Source organism: Spea bombifrons, chromosome 1 (assembly GCF_027358695.1).
Source record: "Spea bombifrons isolate aSpeBom1 chromosome 1, aSpeBom1.2.pri, whole genome shotgun sequence".
Classification (NCBI taxonomy): domain Eukaryota; kingdom Metazoa; phylum Chordata; class Amphibia; order Anura; family Pelobatidae; genus Spea; species Spea bombifrons.
The window spans coordinates 30,897,815-30,920,880 of record NC_071087.1 but is presented as its reverse complement, the minus strand read 5'-3'; the positions used below and the strand labels follow the sequence as shown (position 1 = coordinate 30,920,880).

The 23,066-nt window shown below is 40.2% G+C and overlaps 2 protein-coding genes across 2 annotated transcripts in view; one reads left to right on the top strand and one right to left on the bottom strand.

Moving 5' to 3' along the window:
* Positions 1–13,352, top strand: part of PALLD (palladin, cytoskeletal associated protein) — a 157,178-nt gene extending 143,826 nt beyond the window's left edge. Inside the window, exons 15-21 of the mRNA XM_053459905.1 lie at positions 2,213–2,362; positions 5,900–5,994; positions 6,235–6,367; positions 7,593–7,800; positions 11,252–11,417; positions 11,559–11,692; positions 12,029–13,352. Of these exons, the coding sequence (XP_053315880.1) occupies positions 2,213–2,362; positions 5,900–5,994; positions 6,235–6,367; positions 7,593–7,800; positions 11,252–11,417; positions 11,559–11,692; positions 12,029–12,189 (1,047 nt within the window). The 3' untranslated portion in view covers positions 12,190–13,352. The remainder of the gene's footprint in view (positions 1–2,212; positions 2,363–5,899; positions 5,995–6,234; positions 6,368–7,592; positions 7,801–11,251; positions 11,418–11,558; positions 11,693–12,028) is intronic.
* Positions 13,353–16,336: 2,984 nt separating this feature from the next.
* Positions 16,337–21,706, bottom strand: CBR4 (carbonyl reductase 4). Its single transcript, XM_053459893.1, has 6 exons — positions 21,601–21,706; positions 20,869–21,010; positions 20,508–20,625; positions 19,397–19,533; positions 17,095–17,229; positions 16,337–16,746 (listed from the first exon to the last, which is right to left on the bottom strand). The coding sequence occupies exons 1-6, from the start codon at positions 21,601–21,603 to the stop codon at positions 16,568–16,570; spliced, it is 714 nt and encodes a 237-aa protein (XP_053315868.1). The 5' UTR covers positions 21,604–21,706; the 3' UTR covers positions 16,337–16,567.
* Between the last annotated feature and the right edge of the window lie 1,360 nt (positions 21,707–23,066).

Here is a 23,066-nt window from a genome sequence, read left to right as displayed (position 1 = left end):
AACCTGCTCAGACTTTTTTAGATACAATAAATAATTAAAAGAGTTAAAAAAACATCTGCCAAGGCAAAATAACAAGAGACTATGAGAGAACAGGTGAGGTCATGCAGGAAGGATCGTCTCGTTTTGTGCTCGCTGAATGATCGCAGTGTTACATGTCCCAGCTGCCTTTTTTTCCTGGCAGCCCGTGCCAAGCAATGCCTCAGATACCCTCTGGCATCGAAGAGCTTATAATGTATATATAAAAATAGCAACTGCCATCATTCTGAGTGACACTGCTTTATTTATCCCATTATATCAGGAAATAATATAATGATGTCACTCTCAATTATACACCATACGTGCAGATATGCATGAAACATTTCAACACCCCTGCTTACTCTGCCATACCCAGTCCTGATGAAGGGGGTCTAGCGTAGTATTCTATATAGTATACTATATAGTATTGCTTTAGGGCTATTTTATGGTAGACGGATCCATAGGTATCAGTACTTCACTAAACCCTCCCAACACAATGCCACATCTAAATATTGCTTCAAACGTTGGGTTAAAGATTTATACACTTATTTTGATTAATACATTTCTAGATCAGTTAGGAAAATGAGTCGAATGAGTGATCACCATCAAGATGTACTATTTGCTGGTCGAAGGCACCTTTAATCATGAAAAACAATGCCCATAATTTGCTCTTAAATGGCAAATAATTAAGATGAAATCTTGACTTAAACTAGAACTGGTCCCTGCCAAGTCCTGACGGTCCGCTGGTTTCTGTGCCAGCTTATGTGCTCTGCCTTTGTTTAGACAAATAGTTCTGTATTCCTGCATCCGCAAGCCTACAACATACAGTTAAGTACAAGAGCTTAACTGTATTAAATGTACCTTGGGTAAAGAAATCGCTGTTCGTTGTGTAATTCTGTGCTTTTGTAACGGGGAAAAACATTGATAAGTGTGAAACTGGTGACTGTGATTTGCTTTTATGATATTATTTTGGTACATTAGAGCATAATACTGCAAGAAATTCCAAAGAAGAGTTACTGAGCTAGGATGTTATACGCATATGTAAGGTGTTATACAAAGTGGTGGCAAACACGGAAACAAAATCATTAACATATCTGCCAACTGTGTTTTTATTGAAACGATGCAAATAGCATGCAGCACCTATGGCGCATTCACATAACAACTGCATAGATTGCAGGCCACCGAGTGGATGGAGCTTAAACCAAGTGTAGGGGAGCAAAGAAGGTTTGTCGGCTATGTGATTGCGGGTTTTGATCTGTCTCCATTGAGCATATAGGCAAATAGCTGTCTCCAAATCAACTTTCTACCCGCTAAGCAGCAGCAATAGAGACTGAAACTGCTATACTTGCCGTGTTAAAGTCTTGGGAGGAGGACGGGGCAATGACTACGTGGCCAACGGGAGACACAATGTACTAAAGGGACAGGCACAAGTGATATGGAGATAGCTGGTATTAATCACAACAATGTCAGTTTATGATGTCACTAGCCTGCTGAGATTGAGGATACACTTTACTGCTTTGAGGTCAGATGTCTATAATAAAAAAAAGAAGTAAAATGGGACAGTTCCAGCTGACAATGGTGAAAGCATAGGCAAACAGCGCCTGTCACATGGCACCCTGCTCCTGGTGGCAGGTAAACCCCATGTTGAGGTCAATATATTCATATGTTTGAAGGACGCCCTTAATACAAGCAAATATTTAGACAGGAAAACTCAAGGCTTTCATAAAGAGCATACTATCTGTATGACTGACATCATCACAGACGTATGAACTTACCATAGGTGATACAAATATCGATTGTTTTCATGTATGGACTTGTCTACAGACTAGATCATATATTAAGTGTTCTTGTCTTTGAAGGGGTCTGGATTCCTGGCTCTGATTTCATGCTGTTTTATACCATCGGTGTGGAATGCATGAGCTGCCCACAGATACAGGATGCCTTGCAACCTTTCACAGATTAGCATTCTTGGCAGTGCTTAAAACCTTTTTTTGTTTAAAAATAGCATTTGGTTACGGACCGACATGTTCATTTGTTTGATATTTTAATCTGGAGAGGACTACGTTTCCATCTGCTTCAATATTCAGCTGTTACGGGGCTGTGGGAATACGCTGGCATGCACTTTACATCTTATTAGTGTGCAGCTAGGACGTTTCAAGATGAACTAGGCTTAATTTCATTTTTTCCCCAACCACAGATATATTGGTTCAAAGATGGGAAGCAAATCTCTGTGAGAAGCGAGCACTATAGGATTCAAAGGGAACCGGACGGGACCTGCTCCCTCCATACTTCAGCCGCGGCCCTTGACGATGATGGGAATTACACTATCATGGCTGCAAACCCACAGGTAATGAGGCCCAAAATCCCATGCCAATGACTAATTCGCGTAACAAAGGGTTAACCTGTGGAATCCGCCATCACTTGATTAGCAGCCGCAGCAGTATTTGTAATGCATTATCAGGGTGCGGTGCGTTAATGATGTTTTCTTACAAAGGTGTAAAAATATTTATTAGGTAAGCATCTAATGTCATCTATCTATCTGTCTATCAGATCTATGTTTACAATGATTACCATAAAATAAAAAATGGCTTTACTCAATGTATATTTCAGGCCAAGGCTTCCAATACTAAAACTGTTGGACCTGGCACCTCGATACTTGGCAAAAGAGTAAAAACTGGAGAATAATAAACTCCAATAAAATGCATTTGACTAGTGGACTGCGTGATCGGGACTTGCAGAAATATTTATGATATTTTGGGAACAAATATTTCTTACACTTCGGGAGTATTTCATTAAGTATTTCACTATTAGTTTGTTGTTTTGGGTCATTATTTTTATTTTTAACTCTGATCCTTGAGTCTAAAAACTCCCCCAGCTTTCCAGTCCTGAAAACTCATAGATATTTTAAGTCACAGATGGAGAGCTTAATGTTATCTAAAGCACCTCTGTGCCTTTATGGTTAAGAGTAATGGTTGCTGAGGGCCCTTCCGTGTTGTAGAAGAAACAGATACTGTGTTATGGAGTGAGAGTAACCAGAGAACGGCGCTCCTTACTGCTCTGTGGTTTCTCCCACTGGCTACAACACAGTAGGTTATTAACTGAATCTTAATTGTGTGAATTATACAGCTTCCACAAGACAATGCCTGCGTTGTCTGGTGTCAAACTTGTTATGTTTAAGTTCTGGAGGAGAACAAACTATACATCAGCCGACGCAGACGGTGCAGAGTGGCGGAAAATGTTAACAGTATATAAAAGCCATCGAGTATGGCGTGGTTGTGTCGTTATTACCCATTTATAGCCTCCTGTTTTCAATTGTTTATTCAGATGATATTAATTAGCATTCGAAAGATGGAAATATTTCACTTTTGGTGAAAACTCTAATGACAGCCAACATGCACCTCTGCAGCTTTCTTAAATCGCTGCGTGGTTTGATCGCTAAACCAGGAGCCTGCAATTGTGTTAGACAGCTTTTAACTCCTTGTGTTCACTATGCATTATGAAGGGTTAACCCGAAAAATTACCCCTGGATGATGAGTATACAGGGAGATTTCTTGATCTTGGAGTCATTTCAATAATTTAACTATGAATAATGGAGAGTCAGCTCGGCCCTATTGGGTATTCAATCAATGCTAGAAATATTCATCGCAACTTGTCTGCAAATTCGTTTAGTTGATAAACCCAATTATAATGCTGTTCTAGCGGGGAATTGGTTGTTGTAGTTCAGCTACCTGTTGGTGATCCTAGTTATAGAAAAAAATTTAAATCATTTAAATGTTCCTATTTGTTGGAACACAAACATAACGCATTTAGGTTTTTCATGCCCCTTTCTAAACACAATACCCTGTGTGCCCTGATATAACCAGCGGTACATTTTCAGCACTTAGTTAAGTTTCATTAATAGAAAAACATTTTAAACAATGTCTCGATATTTACATAGCTTTAGATCTCTCTCTCTGCTTCGTTGGCTTTTGTGCTATACTTGATTACACTTTAATTTTCATTCTGATCCTGTAGGTCTCCTCCGCTTAAGCCGTTTCGGGTATTAACCACTATAGAACTCAATTTCTTCGACATAAAAGATTAAGGGAATGTTTTAATATATTTCTTCCAGCTGAAATTAAATCTGTGTCGGCTCAGGCAGCAAAACCTTGAGCGCCAAGTTTGGAACACCAAAGGGATTATTTTGGAGGCAAACAAACTCCAGTCGTTGCAACAGAAAAGACCGTAAACGTCAGAGCTGTGTTATGTTGCTGGCGCTGCTATGCGACTCAGGGTTATAAAGGTTAATTGCCCTCTTTCCCATATATTTTTTCAAAGTGGGAAAAGGGGTCAGCTTGAGCTGACCCATCTTTGCAGACATCTTCCCACCCACACAGTTCCCAAGATGCTGGTGAAACATGAATTGGGGGAAGTTTAAAGATGGCTGCCGTAACCACAGGGGTCTGAAGACGTACTTGTTAGTCTTCTCTACAGGATCACCGTAAATCCACGCATGTAGCTCCCTTATAATCAGAGCCGGCCTTAGGTGTTCTGACGCCCCTGGGCGGACTACCACCTCTGCCCCTTCTCACTGCCTTTCCCACCTCTGCCCCTTTTCACTATCTACCACCTCTGCCCCTTCTCACTATCTACCACCTCTGCCCCTTCTCTCTGCCCCTTCTCACTGCCCCCCTCTGCCCGATCTCACTGCTCATTTTATTTATATAGTGCCAACAATCTACGCAGCGCTTAATACAATACATATATTCAAGGGGTCTGACAAGACAAGAATTGACAGACTAAGACAAACCGATACATTAGGTGGAGAGAACCCTGCTCGCAACCTTACAAGCTTAAAGAGAAACCCCCGAAATAGGGGGAAATCTTTCAGTCCTTCCCTGCTTCCTCCATTGTGTGAGACCAAGGGATGTGCTCATGCCTGAAACAGAAGAAAGAGGTTCTGTAATTAGGTTGCAAATGGCACAAAGGTCTGTTTTGTAGTTCCTATGGTGAACGTCATGCTACTTTTCTTCTAATTTCTTACATGCTGGTTTGTCTGTGTGTGGATTGCGTTTATTTTGACTGTTCTGGAATTCTGATGTTGTGTTTGTTTCTCATTAAAACGCTTTATGTATGCGGCAATTATTTTGTTTATTGTTCGTCTTTTAATGTGACAGTGATGTACCAACAGTGGGAAAAACAAGAAGGATATGCTTACATATCAGCCAATTCCTGCATCGTCTTCTTTCATAAATTAACAGCAAGACTAAACTGTGCTGATGGAAACACAACATCCAGCACAAAGTGTATACATAACTGCGTGATGGGTTATTTAGAGAATCACCCCGTTCTGCTTGGTATTTATTCTCTTTATGTCGGATGTGTCATCTTCAATGGGACGCAGATTACTTGCAGTACAATACTCTAAAACTTCCATGTGTAAACAGGGGTATTAAACTCCAGTCCCTAGGGACCCACTGGCTTTTCATGATAATTCTTTCCACGTTTTTACTGAAAACATTGTAATTTTAAGACTTTCAAATATGGTTGTTAAAAAAAAAACTTTGATGAGATTATCGGCCTACGGGACCATGTTATTTTCTAAAAGGTAAATGCTTGTGTACTGTCTTCTGATTAGATACAGTGTCTATTCAGTAAGTGCCTTATTGCCCAACATCCTCATTTATTCACTTAAGTGCCTATGAACTGAGCAGAATAACAATAATTTGGTAGTTCCTGCTACTGGGCAGTGTTGGGCAGCCATAGGTCTCTAAGTATTGTACTACTGTCATTCTAAAAGTTGGACAACCATATTCCAGAAAAGATTCTGGGCTTGAAGAAAAAAAAAGGCGCGCATGAAGGTAGATTTACCATTGGTAGCCTCTTACTGTTTTATTTATTACAGGGCAGAGTAAGTTGCACAGGAAGGCTAATGGTGCAGGCTGTGAACCAAAGAGGACGGAGCGCACGTACATCAATATCCCAGCCTCACATGAGAAGGTAAGTACAAACTACACCCCTTCAAAACCATACTATAGCTTTGTGTAATGTATGGACTTGGATAGTGTTAATATGTAATGTTTATTCATTTGAATATTGTTTATTAGAACACTTGCTCTTGGGTCTTCGGTGGTGGATGAAAATGTTTCATCTGGCTGTGAATGCAGTGTTATTACATATTGTTGACTCCCATGATCGTATTTGGTCACGTTCAAATAAACAGCATTAATATTTTTCTAGACCTAGATCACGGTCAAGAGATAGCGGAGATGAAAATGAACCCATCCAGGAGAGATTCTTCCGTCCGCACTTCCTGCAGGCTCCCGGTGATCTCATTGTTCAAGAAGGGAAGCTCTGCAGAATGGACTGCAAGGTAGGGATCACAGTAAACATCAATGCTATTAAAGCATCCAAAAATGGATTAAGAGTGAAATGTTTGTACCAGTCAATCAAGCAATTTCAATCAAGCCAAGGTTCCTATGCAAATTATATTATACAGGACTTGTATAGAATTTATAAATGTGGCATTATTATTGGTGTTTTTATTATTATTTAGTACTTTTGTTTAAAGTTAACAACCGGTGTTAGTAGCACCAGTAGAATCATAGGATTTAGTTCCATCATTTGAATAGCATTGGGCAATTAGTTCTTTTCTATAATAGATAATGGGGTTTTCCTGTATTGGCCAAAATGTAATATGTAGATATGGCTTGATTCACAGACTCGCCTATTTCATATGTAATTATACTATGGATGATGCAAACTATGTTTTTGCTTTAGATGCCTCTTCCCTTTAATGTTACTTGCCGTGCAAAATGTTTTCTAGAATTACTACTGTTTTCCCACATTCTTAAGCTCCCTGTAGAGTGCTTGGGATCTGATTTTTGTCAACATCATTTTTTTGGCAAGCACCGTAGATCTCAGAAGCTTTTTTTTCTCCAACAAATCCCAGTTTGTGTTTGCAGAAGAGTAATTTACACAATAGGTAACCGTCCGTCTTTATTTGTCTTCAAGCTTAAACACGGCTGGTGGCATAAATCATATCACATGATAGCTCAAGCATTTTGATACTACATAGGAGGGATTAAGCAATTCAAACATCACTGGTATGCAATTTAAGGATTATTGGCACATGGGTAATGAGGTAATGCTTCAAAGAGAGAATAGCTCCACGTTTCTTTCCTTCTCTTGAGAACTTCCCATGGGAAAGGAAATTTGAGCAAAGCTTAGATTGCGGAGTCCAGGTAATGGATCTGGACTGTGTTGAAAGAGAAATTAGTTTTCCTTGCCTTTTGTCACTTAAAGCGGCTTAATGTCATATTCTCAACTAATAATCTTCAAGAGTGAATGGTGCAAGCCCGAGATGCCCGAGATATAGCAGAGTAGAAATAAAGTATTTGTTGCTTACACAGATTGATATGTATTTTTTTGTGCAGGTCCACCCATCGGCCGCACTCCGACTGCCCGTACATTCTTGTTTAAATGTTGATTGACAGGTGTTTTTTTTCTGATACACAGCTGGGGACCCTGAGTGTATCTTGAGCACCTAGTGTTAATACTGTAATACTGAGTACTAATGTTAGACGTTTTACCCGTAGGTCAGTGGACTGCCCACACCTGACCTGAGCTGGCAGCTGAACGGAAGACCAATTCGTCCAGATACCTCTCACAAAATGCTGGTGCGAGAGAACGGCATTCATTCATTGGTGATCGAACCTGTAACTACAAGAGACGCTGGAATATATACCTGCGTCGCCACAAACCGTGCAGGGGAGAATTCATTCAGCCTGGAACTCATTGTTGCCGGTAGGTACCTTTAATGAAACATCTTCCAGTCTGTGAAAGGAAAGGGTGGAACAAGTTGCGTAACAAAACGAGAAGGCATTGAGATCTAATCTGTACTCTCCGTTATAGGCAGTCTTTTCCCCAACTTGCAAATGAGGCCATAACTTTATCCTGTGTCATATATATTGTTTTATGGGCATCTCACTGTTTCCGATACTCTCATATACATCATTTTAATGCTACTCAGCTTATATTAAGCTAAACCTGCCAAAGGTACCGCACCTGTGACCTCATAAACATGCACCTCTCCCGTCCCTCTGTTCGCTTTGTTGCGCTTGTGATCTACATTTTAAGTCTTGTTAATGTCAGCACGATAAAAAAAAATGTGTCTAACACAAAAACCCCTATAATGAGGCTCTGTGGAGTAATATTGAAGTTTTCTCTCGCAAACAGTTTATCACTTTGTAAATATTCCTAAATATAATCTTTAATTGGCAGACTTAGGAACAGACTCAATTACCATAGCTTTTTCCGAAATATAACTGATGAATGAAGCACACATAACTGTTTTTCTTGGAAAGCAAGTTCTTTTTACTCGGAGAACAATCTAGCCTTGTGTTCAGTTTGAAACCATAGGCATGGGGACGGCAGATAGGGCTGTTCTATTTCCATCGGGTTAATGGAAGGAGTTTGGGGACTCCCCATTACTCTCTGGCATAAACTTGAAAACTCACAGCTATTTTAGTGCGTTTGGTTTATGACTTCTGGTCACATGAAAAATGTAGCCGGATCTGGAGAGCAGCACATAGGCACCTCAAGACCTTTTTTGGCAAAGTCCAACGTTCGCACCGGCTGGAAAGCCTTGCAATAGCTCTGCTTGTCGTCTGTTTGGAGAAGCTTCTTGGAAGGGTTTTCCGTGTGTTTAGAAAACTTCTTGGTGAGGTTTAGCATTGTCCATGTTTTCAGCGTGCAGAATAGACAGGCAGATTACAAAGTAAAATCTTATACCGGCATGAACGTGCTTATGTACGTAAACTTCATAAGTGAAGTGTTTGGCTTTGCTGAATTTGTACCAGTGTGTAAAGTATTGTCTTAGGTTGATCCTCAGCAGATGTCTCATTTAGCATTTTGTATAAAAAAAAAACTTTAACCTGATTAATACGGTGTGATGGCTGTTCTTTAAGTACATGTTACTGGTCACAGGTTTCCCAACCATAATATAACCCCAAATGGAACGTAGGTGTCCGCGTATGGAAAGTGATTTGCAGACATGGCCGCTCCTTCAATATTAATGCTTCGCTGTTGTCAGCCAGATCCGTGACCCTGTATTAATTATATCCCTACCACAAGAGCGATGAAAACTCATATTTCCTTGTTGTACATGAGAATGAATTGGAAAGTTTGATTTAGTCGGTACGTTCAATGTAGGCAAACTGTACTTTTTCTTACTTCAGTCCCGTGATCACACACCCTTTATATATTGAAATTATGGGGGGGGGGAAGCCTGGTGTCTCCAGGGATTTCCAAAATAGGCATTAGTACAGTCCACCTGTGTACCTACAAGACCACCATATCTACCGATAAATAATATTGGAAAGACTCAAAATGTGAATGATGCGTCAAACAGATCCTTACATGTTTCAGCCTCCAGGGGAGAATACATGTTTTATTCTGAGGTTGGGCTGTAAACCTTCCATTTTGAACACTTAATATTAAGACCCTGGAAGGTTTAAAATATGATAATAATAATAATACAAGTTAGTCATTACAGAAAGTTTTTTTTTACTAGACACAGTATGTTGTAGTAAAGCTAACAGTAAAAAGGACATCATAAACTACATTAAGCTAGATTAGTTTAGGTTAAATAAAAAAAAGTACCGTATTTGCTCGATTATAAGACGAGGTTTTTTCCAGAGCAAATGCTCTGAAAAATACCCCTCGTCTTATAATCGGGGTCGTCTTCTAATCAGACCCCAAAAAAATGGCTGGGGCCATGCTGCTTACCGGTCGCGAGCAGCGTCTCTTCCGTTAGAAGCAGGAGGACAGGAAGCTTGTAGCTTCCTCACAGAACTCTATCTCCCCCTCCCTCCTCTGGGGGCGGGGCCAGAGAAGTTGCTGGTACAGCCGGTCCCCTGCAGAAGTCTTCGAGTGAGAGATCTGCAGTTCAGGTAAGGGGGTGGGGGAGGGTTTTTGGGTAAGTATGTGTGATTAATGTGTGAAGTATGTGTGATTAATGGAATGAATGAGTATTTAAATGTTTGTGAATGTGTGTTTGTGTGTGATAGCATGGATGTGTAAGGGGGGTGGGGGTTGTAGCATGGCATAGGGAGGCTGTAATCCCACTACTATCATCCCCAGGTTCCAGCATGTACTGGCTGCCTTGGCTTGATAGGAGTGTGATTGCTGTTAGCAGCAATCACACTCCTATCAAGCCAAGGCAGCCAGTACATGCTGGGTTAAAAGGCATATCATGGGGCTGAGTGGCATATAGGGGGTTAAAATGCATTTCTGGACCTCCAGAAATGCATTTTAACCCCCTATATGCCACTCAGCCCCATGATATGCATATATACCTCCAGAAATGCATTTTAACCCCCTATATGCCACTCAGCCCCATGATATGCCTTTTAACCCCCTATATGCCAGAGTGGCATATAGGGGTATAAGGCATATCATGGGGCAGAGTGGCAAATAGGGGGGTATAAAGCATTTCTGGGGGCAGAGTGGCATAACTGGGGGGGGGGCAGGTTGGCAAATAAAAGGAAATTTAAAAAATATATTTACATGAATTAATATTTACTGGTAAAACTTTTTTTCCTATAGGGTCGTCTTATATTCAGGCTTTTTGTTTTTTTCCTAAATTAATATTTTGATTTTGGGGGGTCGTCTTATAATCGGGGTCGTCTTATAATCGAGCAAATACGGTACTTAGAAGAGAGTTCTAAGTAATCCCAGTAAGTATAAAGGGTACATTTTCCGTGACTCACCAATTGTTTGCGTTACATGCTGGTAACAGAAATAGAGGAGCAGGTGTGCACTTTGTGAACGGATTCAATAAGAGTCAAAAGAAGTCTTCATTGTCATTGGACTCACTTGGCTTCACGATTCATGGCGGGTGCCATCTCTATAAGGACACTGGGCCACAAATAGAAAATGTATGCACATTTTGGGAAATATTCACAAAACCCAAAGTTCAGAATCGGCAGGTACAGTTCTCGCGAGGGTGTTGTCAGCAAACAGATATAACCAGGCTAAACGAGATAGCGTCGGCCTGCTGGAAGGCATAAAGTTCAATGCTTAGCCCATGTATAGCTGCAGAGTACAGCTGATGAGTTCCTACGGCTTCTGTTTATGCGCCAACATAACAGCGCTTAGCATTATATTTAATGATAAAGTAGAGTTTAATGGAAAGATATGTATGTTTCCTCAGTTGACTATGGTTTTAACTCTACTGTACTTTGTAATCATGCAGCTAAAGATGCCCACAAACCCCCTGTGTTCGTGGAGAAGCTCCAAAACACAGGGGTAACGGAAGGATACCCCGTCAGACTGGAGTGCCGTGTGTCGGGAAGCCCCCCACCACAGATCTTCTGGAAGAAGGAGAACGATTCACTGACTTACAACACCGAGAGAGTCAGGTTGTTAACGTTATCATTTTGCTTTTCTTCCTTCATGAATTCTTATTTGTATTTACCAATGGCTTCTTAGAATACTAATACAAGTACACAAACATTGTGACACAATGGCTCTTACAATAACCGGGGTCTTTCTTCTCACAGCATGCATCAAGATAACTATGGATACCTCTGCCTACTGATCCAGGGTACCACAAAAGAAGATGCTGGCTGGTACACCGTTTCAGCAAAGAACGAGGCTGGCATTGTGTCTTGTACTGCAAGACTTGATGTACATAGTAAGTATACAACCATTTATATACTGTGGACTAATAGACATAAGGACTGTATTGTTTCCCTAAACAAAAAGACACATTAAGAACAAAGCAGTAGCTTGATGCCAGCATCCCTAACCTGCATCTCTCTTGGTTTTTATGCAAACCATATAAAAAGGCTTCACAAGTGAGAGAAGTCTCTCCATTTCACACGTTATTAAATCAAGACTTTCTCCTAGTTCTTGACTAAATAAAATGAATGAAAGCCAAGTGTTTAAAATATAACCAAAGATATCAGAAGACGACGTATGCTGTAGTGCTTCTCCTTTCTGAAGTTTTGTGGGTTTTTTTCCTACTCAGCTCAGTGGCAACAGCAAGCTCCCAAGACAAGGAAAGTCCGGCCATCAACCAGTCGATACGCGGCACTTTCTGACCAAGGGCTGGACATCAAAGCAGCTTTTCTGCCAGAAGCGAACCCCGTGCACCTGCACCCTGCACTGATTGAGAGCGACGACCTGTAGATTGGAGACTAGGACTTTTCTGTAGCTGCCACAAGGGGAAAACATGGGAAGCCTCAGCTGACGGCTGGCAGTGTTCTCACACCGTGTAACAGATCAGACACGCCTTGGGCTAAACTGATAAGAACATGTTAAACAGCATATTAACTATGTGTGTAACAGACTAGAAAATAACAAAGGAGGGAAAAAAAATCTGATGTATCCATGGCACTAACATATCACTCACTGCTCTAAAAACAAAGCTTTCTTACCTGTTACGCAAATTTGTACCAAAACTCCTTAAGGATGCAAGATTTCTTGGACTCGCCAGTGCCTTTTTAGCCATTGAGGGTAAAAGTTTGAAATGTTTTATGTTGGAGTGTTTAGGCACCAAAAGTATGTTTTTTATTTTAATGTCATGATTGGTGGTGAATCGCTATGTGCTCAGTAAGTATCAGTATGCCTTGTTTGGGGTATGAATTGCATTTTCGTTATTGTAACTGTAAAGGAAACGTGCGTCTAGGATGCTGTCCAGCTGTCGGGACACACAACAGTTCACAGGGCTGTAGATGTTAACAGCTTTTAATAACCTTCTTGTGCTTTTCTCTTCTCACACCCCTAATTGTTTGCTTGGAAATATTAATAGCGCACTTTGTGGCATTTAGGAGGCTGAAATGTGCCTATATAGTTTAAGGTTTTTGTTATGCATTTGTTTATTCACCGGCGAAACCTTCTAAATCACAAAACCAAAGTCAAATTAACACCTGAGCCACAGAGAGTGGTCTGTAAAACACAAGAAAGGCAGGAAATCAGGATGTTCACAGATGTCCATGAATGCGTTGACTTCCAAGGGTGGCCTGCGTTCTTCTAACGCATACTAATGATAGATGAGGTCAGTAAAATACCTGTGTGTTCCCGAAGCCCAATAAACCACAGGCTTTTTTCTTCTTCTTCTAGAAGTACGTATTAACATATGGCCAGACACAAAATCCTTGGTGTGACCAGGAAATAATAACGTAGACGGGGGCCGGATGTAATTCAGTAGGTGCTTAACGAAAGTGCAGATGGTGGACTAGATATTAGCAGATTCTGTTTACATACTAAATGTTTGGAAAGTTGCACATTCATAGCAGAGGGTTGGAAAGCAGTGTTTCAATAAACAGGTCACGTGCTTTACACTACACAAACCTAGACTTCTTGGTGATTACTAAATGGCAGAACCTTTCTGTGGAATCGTCACAAGCCCACCTAGCATCACTGATAAGGTTAACACAGGGTAGGTAGCTAAATGATTGCCATGACAAATGGTAACAAGTCTTGAAATAGCACAAATGCTTAGCAAGAATGCAGTTATTGAGATGACTGGTGAGAAACGGAAGGGCTTAGTGGTCCTTTAGAACCTCGAAGCAGGCAGCTGTCCTTCACTCCTTGCAGCTGCGCTGTTCTGGGATCCCATTTAAGGAATAGAATAATGATCCAAATCTCCCTGAGGTCACTTAAATTGGTCTCCAAAAAAGCCGAGTGGGCTGTTGAAAATCAAGCTAGGGTGCAGATTGCCTTCTGGAGCCCACAATGTCCATACCAGATCCTGCCTAAAGACATTTCAACTGTTCAAGAAAGGGAACGATCCACTCAATAGTAAAGTAATAGATGCGTGTCAGCAACTACCCATCTGTAAACTACCTCTTACCAAACGTCACTGCCAATTTCTACATCAGAAAATAAACGTGCCAAAAAGTTCACAAAAACTGGCCCAGATTTGCAGCTCAGCTGTATATAAGGAGCGTGGCTTGTTCGCTATTATTATGAAGCTGGCACCACTTTTACTAAAAGCAAGCGGAGTTGGGATTTATCTGCACTAAAGCTGTTACTAGTTTGTTCATGCCACCTGGAAAAGAAAGGCTGGATGCCATTCAAAGCTAGGACTGGATTTGCTGCCACCTGGTGTAAAGCAGGATTCAGGTTTGTGAGGACACAATTGGTTTTCTTCGGTTATCACAGAAGTAGCATAATTGCATCCCTGGAGCAGTTTGTGGAAACCATTGCTTTATAAACAATACACATAACACAAAAAAAAAGATATATAACAATACAGATGGTACGGCAGTAATTTGCCTAGAAAGGAAGACACTGTATTCCTTGTATGAAGCACACATCATTATTTATATTAAGTATTGACCTGTTTTATCTCAGCTATACAACATATGTATCTTTTTTTTTTACACATATATAATTCACTGTATGTATTGATGTAGGGATATACATTAGTGGCTTTTTTTTTTATACAAGTTAATTCTTTACCCTTTTATTGTAGTGCAATAGCGTAATACAGTTTTTGGTGCTGATTGATTAAACGCAGTTATCCTCGGTGCATTTAAGACTTATATACCATACGCCATAACCATAAACGCCTATATATGGCAAGCGATCGTATTCAGCCGTGAAGAAGGAGCAAGTTGCCCAGATTTCAGATTGAAGGGCCGGAGGGTGTTTGTGAACATGGACGAATGTCGCTTGCATCTCGACTAGAATTTCACTGCTTAGTTAAACATGGGCTACATTGCTTTCCTATCATAATTCTAAAGAAGCGCTTGTCTTGTATCATCTGCCAAACACCTCTATCGATGTGACTTGTTATTTAGGTAATGGTTCATTTTCACCCACGTTGTTATTCCATCAATTATCTGTATTTATATAAAGGGCCTCCATCTGTTGGCTTATGTAATGAGCTGAAACCATTTGGAGTTTAACATCAACATACGTTAAATAACGAGGACAAATGTACTTTTGTGGGGAAGGTTTTTATGACAATTGCTATGCAAGGAGTTTAAATAAAAGATTGTTTCTTCAAACAATTTATTCTTCGCACAAGGTTTTTTTTTCCCATGGAATTTGTCATTTATGGGCAAAGCGAAGATTGTATGTGTACACGATCATAACCCTTAGAATTTCCGTTTAACAAAAGCCATTAATATTTTCTTCGTCTTGTGAAACTATGAGCCAAGTTTTCTGAAACAGATTATTGCCGATGTGATTATCTGAGCGGATCCTTGCTAAGCGACAGAGCCCTTAATATTTGGTTCAAGATCCAGGTGGCTTCTGCACGCCAGCAGATTTAACGTCCAGAGCAGACAAGCAAGTAACGCGCTAACTGCTCAACCTCATGTACATGTTTATCACGTGTTACTTTGTATCTCCTCACAACTAATGTCATTTTCAATTAAAAATGACTGGTTGTCTAAGCAGATCAAAGCAAACACCCCGCCAACCCACTGGGATCAAAGTAGTTGAATTGTTAGGTTCAATTAAGCTTAACTAGCTCTTAACACGTCCACATCCCACTGAGACTGAAACACAACTTTAACATATATATTTTAAACCTCCGGACATTAGCATCATATACGTCAAATATGCCGTTTAGCATACATATGTGATTAGCATTATAAATGTGTCGAAATGCACACATACAATTTAATGAATCATTAGGAACAATAAAAAGAATTAATGCTAATAATAATTATGAATGCTGTTCTAGATCTCTCTTGGCAAACTCTAGAGGAGCGTTCGTGTTCTTCTCAATGGGTCCCACCAGGCTGCTCTGCCTGGTGTCTTTCTCATAGCTAAAGAGAGACTGGCCTGCAGATCCCCGAATGACTCCTGTCCCAAAATTTCTACCTATGTTCATACCTAATGGTTTATGAAGCTTATCAAACACCAGAACTCAATCACTTTTATTAGATTTCTGAGAGGAACGTTAACCTCATGTTTGATCACTTCTAAAATAAATCCAAACATTCACCAAATGGTGCTATTTGTTCTGACTTCCTCAAAATATGACTTCAAAATGATCTCACCAAAACCAATGTAAGCAACACAGACAGAGGGCAAATAGCCTATAGCACCCAAAGCAATATGGCCTTACCCCCAGGTTATACATTGCACGTGAATGAGAATGGAAAAGCATGGAATTTGATGCATTAAATGCTTTGTTTCATTCATGTACTCAGTCATCTATATGACAATAGAAAACTTAAAAATGATTGACCTTCTTTGAGTATAGTATGATAGTGTTGGACCACCTGGGCTGATGAGTTAATGTTGTGTAGACACCTAGGCTGCCTGCTGTAACACAACAGTGTTTTGTAATAGTTTTATATATACCACTCATATATTCCATCGAATAGCCACACATATATTATAATTTGAAATATAGTAATACATTATTCCTTTCTTATACCAATCATTGAAGGACATTAGGCAGTTCACACATGCGGCAGAGACAGCACGTGATGTCACTTTGTATGTGAAATTAAGGACCACATTAACCATGTGGGGAAAGAATCCATAGTCGCTATGAGGATTATTTCCATTTTTGTCATATACGGATTAATGACGGTGCTTCTTAAAACTGTAGCTGTAATCCACCGTCGACCACTAACACATGGCCGGTGATGTATGAGGCCTCAAACAAGAATGCTACTGTTTGCGCAACGTCTTCTGTCTCTCCAAATCGGCCCAGCGGGATGCCTTTGGCCAGCCCATCTTCCTGCAGGTGTGATGTCATATCCGTGCAAATGAATCCTTGAAATGTAATAGAGATCAGTTAGAGCAGCTAGGGTTCTCATCTTCAATTATGCAGTAAAATAAGCAAAATACATCTATCCCAAATGAGGTGTCTGAGACATACACAAAAGGAGGTTGGGTATGTCAGTTTTTGAATCCTTAATATGTAGTACAGACATGTCAAAATGTCTTTGAATGTAAAGTGAACCTGTCACCTAAAATGGTTAGTCCACCAAGCATAAAAGCTATGTACACAGAATAATACATCCCATCGTCTGATACATATGTATCACACATACTACTACTGGATCACGTAGATTGTAGTCACATTCAGAACAGGTTTAAGTGTTGATTACAAAAGCTCACCTGGTGCAACCACATTGACTCGAATGTTCTTCCTGGCAACTTCTTTAGCAAGAGACTTGGAGAAACCCACCAATCCTTCCTTGCTGGCACTATAAATGCTCTGGCCAGAATTCCCTTTGTGTCCAACAACACTGCCTGCAGTAATATGAAGTCAAGAAACACCATAGGAAAGTAGAAGCAATCAAGTTAAGTCAGTTCTATCATGAGTTGTATTTAGACGAGAGCTGGGGTGCTGGTACATTTGGGGCGATCTCCCTCCGACTGGCCCAGAGCAGAAGACCGAAGGATCCAAGGTCCATACCTTCATAGGTATAGACATGCATGCCCCTTCCGCATTGCGAGTCTGAGCATTGGATTATAATATAACATTCTGCCGACTGCAGCTGCTGGAGCAGGACAGTGTAGATCTATGCTGATGAAAGCACAGACCAACCAACAATGAGCGATAACATAATGGGGAGGAATAACCATGTAGTCCGGACAAAAAGAAGATAACCTTTCTTTAATAAATTCGGGTTTTTCTAATAATCATATAGTTGTTATTTTAATTTCACAGATACAAAGGTTTATGTAGCACACAGAACTTCTTCTTCATAGCCAGCTGGTATGCAGGGTGTAAATCGCTGTGACAAATGCGACATACATGTGTGCATTCATATATTCACCATGGTAAGAATTATAGGGGGGGTGGAAATTTAATAGATTTCCCGACTGTATAAACACGTGTGCACGGTCAAGGACAATCTTTACACAGCAACGGGCCAACGCTAGCCTGGTGTGGGTTATCCCGACGGGTTGGTTAGAGCTTGTAAAGAGTCAGCAGTGTCGATTGTTCTTTCTGGAGATTTATGGCAATGATTTCTTTGGCCTTGTGCAATGAGCTATCCGTGATATGGGGTGAACTGATTCACTTCGCTATTAGTTTGTGCCATCTAGTGGATGCAGGAGATTTACCGGCAAAGGCTATACATTCTATATTTACACTGAAATAAACCATAGATAATTAGTGAATAGAGTAGAAGCAGCCCAAAAATAAAACATATAGCAGTGCCAGACCCTTACAGTCTTTTTAGTGTTTTTTTTTAAATAATTAATTCCCCTAAAATAATTAAGGAACGTGTTATTTGTGGCCACACTGAAAGCAAACTTCCCCCCGCGTCCCCTCGGGGAATGAGTGTCTGTCAAACCGCCCCGCTTTTTAATGAATTACTGGCGGTTCATCTAGTTATTTAGCAATGAAAATGGGCTAAAACCTGATCTTTCTATGAAAAAGAGAGTTTAGAAATCCCCATCCCTATGTATATAATCACTAGCTGCAGGTGGTTTTGCCCTGAAATAGTTACACAACTTTTTTATACCAGTGGGTTTTTAACACTTTCACTGCCAGCATCCATAAATTGTTAGGATTACCTTTGTTCATTAATTATTTTAGGGGATTTATTAAAAGTTATGTTTTATATATGATATTTTTGTAGGGATTCTAATTGATATATTTACTTAGTATTTATTAGTATTAATGTTTCTTACTCAGGGTCACACCAGATGCTGCAATAAGACAGGGTACCATTCATGTCTTCTTCACCACAACTCTCCATGACTTGGTGTAATGATAATACTTGCACATTATCAAACGAGCACCACTTCTGTCCGCACAGACCTCCACCACAGCCGTGGCATGTCCCTGCCAGCCGTTGATGGGTCCAAGGGACAAGTAAAATGGGCCCCTCAGATAAGCCTAGGGCCAAGGCATTAATAGCGACACTCCAACCATCACATGCACTTTAACACACATAAGATAAGTTGTCTATTTTGCAAATGCATGGGAGGCACTTTGCAGAATCCCCCAAATGCATTTGACCCCCCCATTGGTTTGGCGAAAGCTGGGGGACCCCATATGCATGTGTGGAAAGTGCGGCCATTGATTTCAACAGGGAACCATTTTCTCACAACAGGGCAACCTCTCTTGAGTCAGGTAATTCCTTTATTGTTTTTGGTGGTTTTGGAACAATGCGTGTTAACCCAGGGAGTGCTTTAATTTACATTCTTCACATGTTCAATTTAAAACTCTATTTTGTATACAATCTCATCTCTATTATAAATACAAGAAGTTTTCCCAGTCTACCCAGGCCTCCTCCACGCGTATAAACTCTACTTTGGTTGATAGATGATATCTAATCGAGTGTTTTCAGACAGAATTAAGGCAAGACAATAACATTTCCACAGTAAAAAACTTCTATAAAGATAAAACTGAAATGTTTGCGTGTTTCGTATCCTTGTTACTGGCCGCCATCATGCATCTTACCTATGTTGACAATGGCTCCTCCCTGTTGCTGGACCATTCCTCTGATGGCCACTTTACATGTCTGGATTGGCCCTATGAGATTAACGGTGATCTGAGACAGGACGTCCTCACATGTGCTCCTCAGCAACAGCCCATCTCTATCGCAGAGAAAACACACTCAATAAAACTGTGTGTTACATCCGGATCAGAACAATGGAAGCCAGATGCCTTCAACGTTACCAAGCCAGCACTTTCAACCATAAACAGTTTGTATACAAAGTCAGAGTTGTATGCTTTATGTGTATACAAATCACCACTTTGTGGGGTTATGTGTCACAGCAAGTATTATAAAGTCTACTTTTAGAAGAATTACACTGTTTTCTGATCCTTTGCACAATTAAGAGTTATTTCTCATAACGAACCATATATTTATCTGTTGTGCTATGATTGTATGTTAACTAAATTCATAAAATTGTTTGTATATAGTTTAGATAAACAACTACATCTGCGGACTCCAGCAATCAAGACTTTAGCGAATACAACCCTAAGATAATTTAACTATTCACCTCCAAATAATTTCCAATCAATCCCAATGCCAATTTTGTAACTCTTTCCTTGGCGTTGGCTTCAACACACACATTAAGTTAATCAAGAATGGATCCAAGTCAAGTAGTTCAAGAGGAGGAGTACCACTATTATAAATTTTGTATATTGTCCCTCAAGATTGTGAGCAGGGCTCTCTCCACCTAATGTATCGGTTTGTCTAAGTCTGTCAATTATTGTCTTGATTGTAACTAAAACATTCCTAGAACTGCTGAATGTCAAAACACTTCCCAGAAATAATTCCTGAATCAAGGAAATTTTTATTTCATTCATAAATTTTGCCAGGAACGTTAATTGTCGCAAGGCGCAAAAGTAAGCACTGATAGGTTGTTGTGTTAGGAAGTGAAACATCTTCTAAAATGTTTTTGTCTAAATACAATCTTAAACTCGTGTAACACAAGGACATACAATATGTTGCACTATATGTTCCTACAGTGAGTCAGGTTTAACCCTTTGTTAGGGAACAGTTGGTCCCCATCAAAACCATTAATGTATACGGTGACCACACTTTAGGCTACAGAGAACTCACCTATTAATACCTGCAGCGTTAACAAGATACTTAACAGGACCCACGTGTTTCACAATCTCCTTAAATGTGCTCTGAACCTCTTCTTCTTTGGCGATGTCACAGCTAAGAGCCAGGGGGGCTGCAAATAAACACACAGACAAGAAGGTATTGGGTGGGGGTTAACAGCTGTATGATTTCTTAGAAGTGATAATCAACTTCATAGACCATACGTTAAATAAAATTCCTAAATCCAAGAAGCAGACTGAAGATAACAGGGTACAACTCATTGATGCCCCAAACAATGCTCTAGTACCACCGAGCTGTGGGGGTATGAAGTTAATTGCAAACGCACATAAAGAAAAGCGACTGTATTTCCACTTACCGCCAACCTCTTCTGCTGCGGCTTTTGCTACTTCCAAATTTCTGGAGATAATCGCCACTTTATAGTCCTTTTGTACCAGTAACCTTGCAACCGCTTTCCCTATCCCCCTGGATCCTCCGAACACAGCACACACTTTACTCATCTAAAGCAGAAACGATGAGTCATTTAACTAGAGTAATAAAAGTGTTATTTATCCATTTGGTTAGTAGAAGAATAGCAATGTTTGCGCTTCTTAAATCAATTCTTGGCTTGCCTCTCTATCTGAGGGTAAGTTTTGGGGCCATCTGGGGCTTTACATGTACATAATAATATGTAACAAACTGATAACGTGTATACAGATGCGTGCAGACTCATCGGTCAGAGATACAGGATGAACCCATTTATTATATGAATGACATACGACGAAACGCTTACTTACTGCATCACATATGATTACTTTTACTTTGTTCTAACTGAATTGTTATGTCCCTGTCTGGAAACAAAAAGGCAAACTGACTCTATCTTCAGCTTTACTGTGTTACACAAAAACAATTACTTTTTTATTAATTATAAATATTAAAAAACTAAATAATTGCACCTGCCTGAAGCTCTAAAGCATTTTGTAAACAGTTGTCATTCACCTGTGACCTTTTGTGCATACTATAACTTCAAAGCTGGCTTTACTTATCTGTTCATGGTTACACTAAATGTTATCCATGATATATTTGAAAATAAAAATCACAAAAAACATACCATTATAAGTCACATGACAGCTTTACTAGACACTAAACTGCTGCACACCGAACAAACACGGAGACTGACGAGGAAATACACATTCATTGCCATGAACTACAACTACGGGTCCTCCCAAAGGACATTTCGCAACCGCACTAAGCATTCGCTACTACGGCTGCCTGTAAGGAACATTTCGCTACTTGAGAATCCACAAAAGGTAATCTGTACGAGCAGGTGCTGCAGCGTCATCCTTTTCTTATTATACTGTCAGCTTCGTGTTGTTTTATCATAATGAACATTTTGACGCCATAAATCCGAACCATATAAAAAGCATAATAAAAAAAAGATTTAGTTTGAATGTGCTAGTTTTAGGCAGCGTGGAGTAGGTTAATTTCATGCTGCAAAAAGTGCTGTTAATTTTCTTCAGTTTTCTGGTAATCAATCAGTTACTTTTTTATGGGGCTGCTTAATCCAGTTTATAGGAAAAGACCCTCTGATGTAAGAAGCTTGTCCCTGGGATGCTAACTCTTTATTTACCTTCAATAAATCAATCAAGGCAGCAGAACACAATGACATCCCGATACGATTAATAGACGTTACGATATACGGGCACAGAACGGGAAGAGAGCCCTGCTCCTGTGAGCTTACACTCTCTTCGGGGAATGAGACGGACTGCTTGCGTGAGGATGATTTGATTGTAGATAGGGTGGTGTGGAAATCCCAAAGTGGTGGAGGGCAGATGATTTCAGGAGGAAGGGAGGGTATTAGAGTGGTGGGCTGTATGCGTCTCTGGTGGGTATTTAGCGAGTGTTTGCAGTAAGAGTAAGTAAACAGGGGTCTGACAGAACAAGGTAGGGAATAGACCGCACGGAGACGTTTACCGTTAATGGGTGTCTTTCTAACATTATCTCTTTTATTTACGTCTACCCTGCTCTTAATTTGATAATGTCCACTCTGTTACACAGCTAAAGCTCTTTTTCTGTTTTGGGGTTTTCTCATACTTAATGGCTAATACCCTGTAGTCTATGGAAAGAAGACACACACACATACACACGTACACATCCATGCTCACACACACACACATACATATACACATCCATGCTCACACACACACACGTACATATCCATGCTCACACACACATATACACATCCATGCTCACACACACACGTAGACATCCATGCTCACACACGTAGACATCCATGCTCACACACACGTACACATCCATGCTGTCACACACACAGAGCACATTGCAAACTTAAGTTACAGTGTTTGTAATGCAGACAATTGACATGGCCGGCATGTTACAGAAATGCATACTGTTAGTGACAATTTAGTGACAAAAATGAATGTAAAAAATAAAAACATTGGTTATTTCTAAACTCAGGACAATCTGTTTAGCTGTTTTTTTCATTAACATTTGTAGATGAGTAAAATACTCAAATAAAAGTTAGCTCGTTTGAGCAGGGTCCTCCTCACCTGTTGT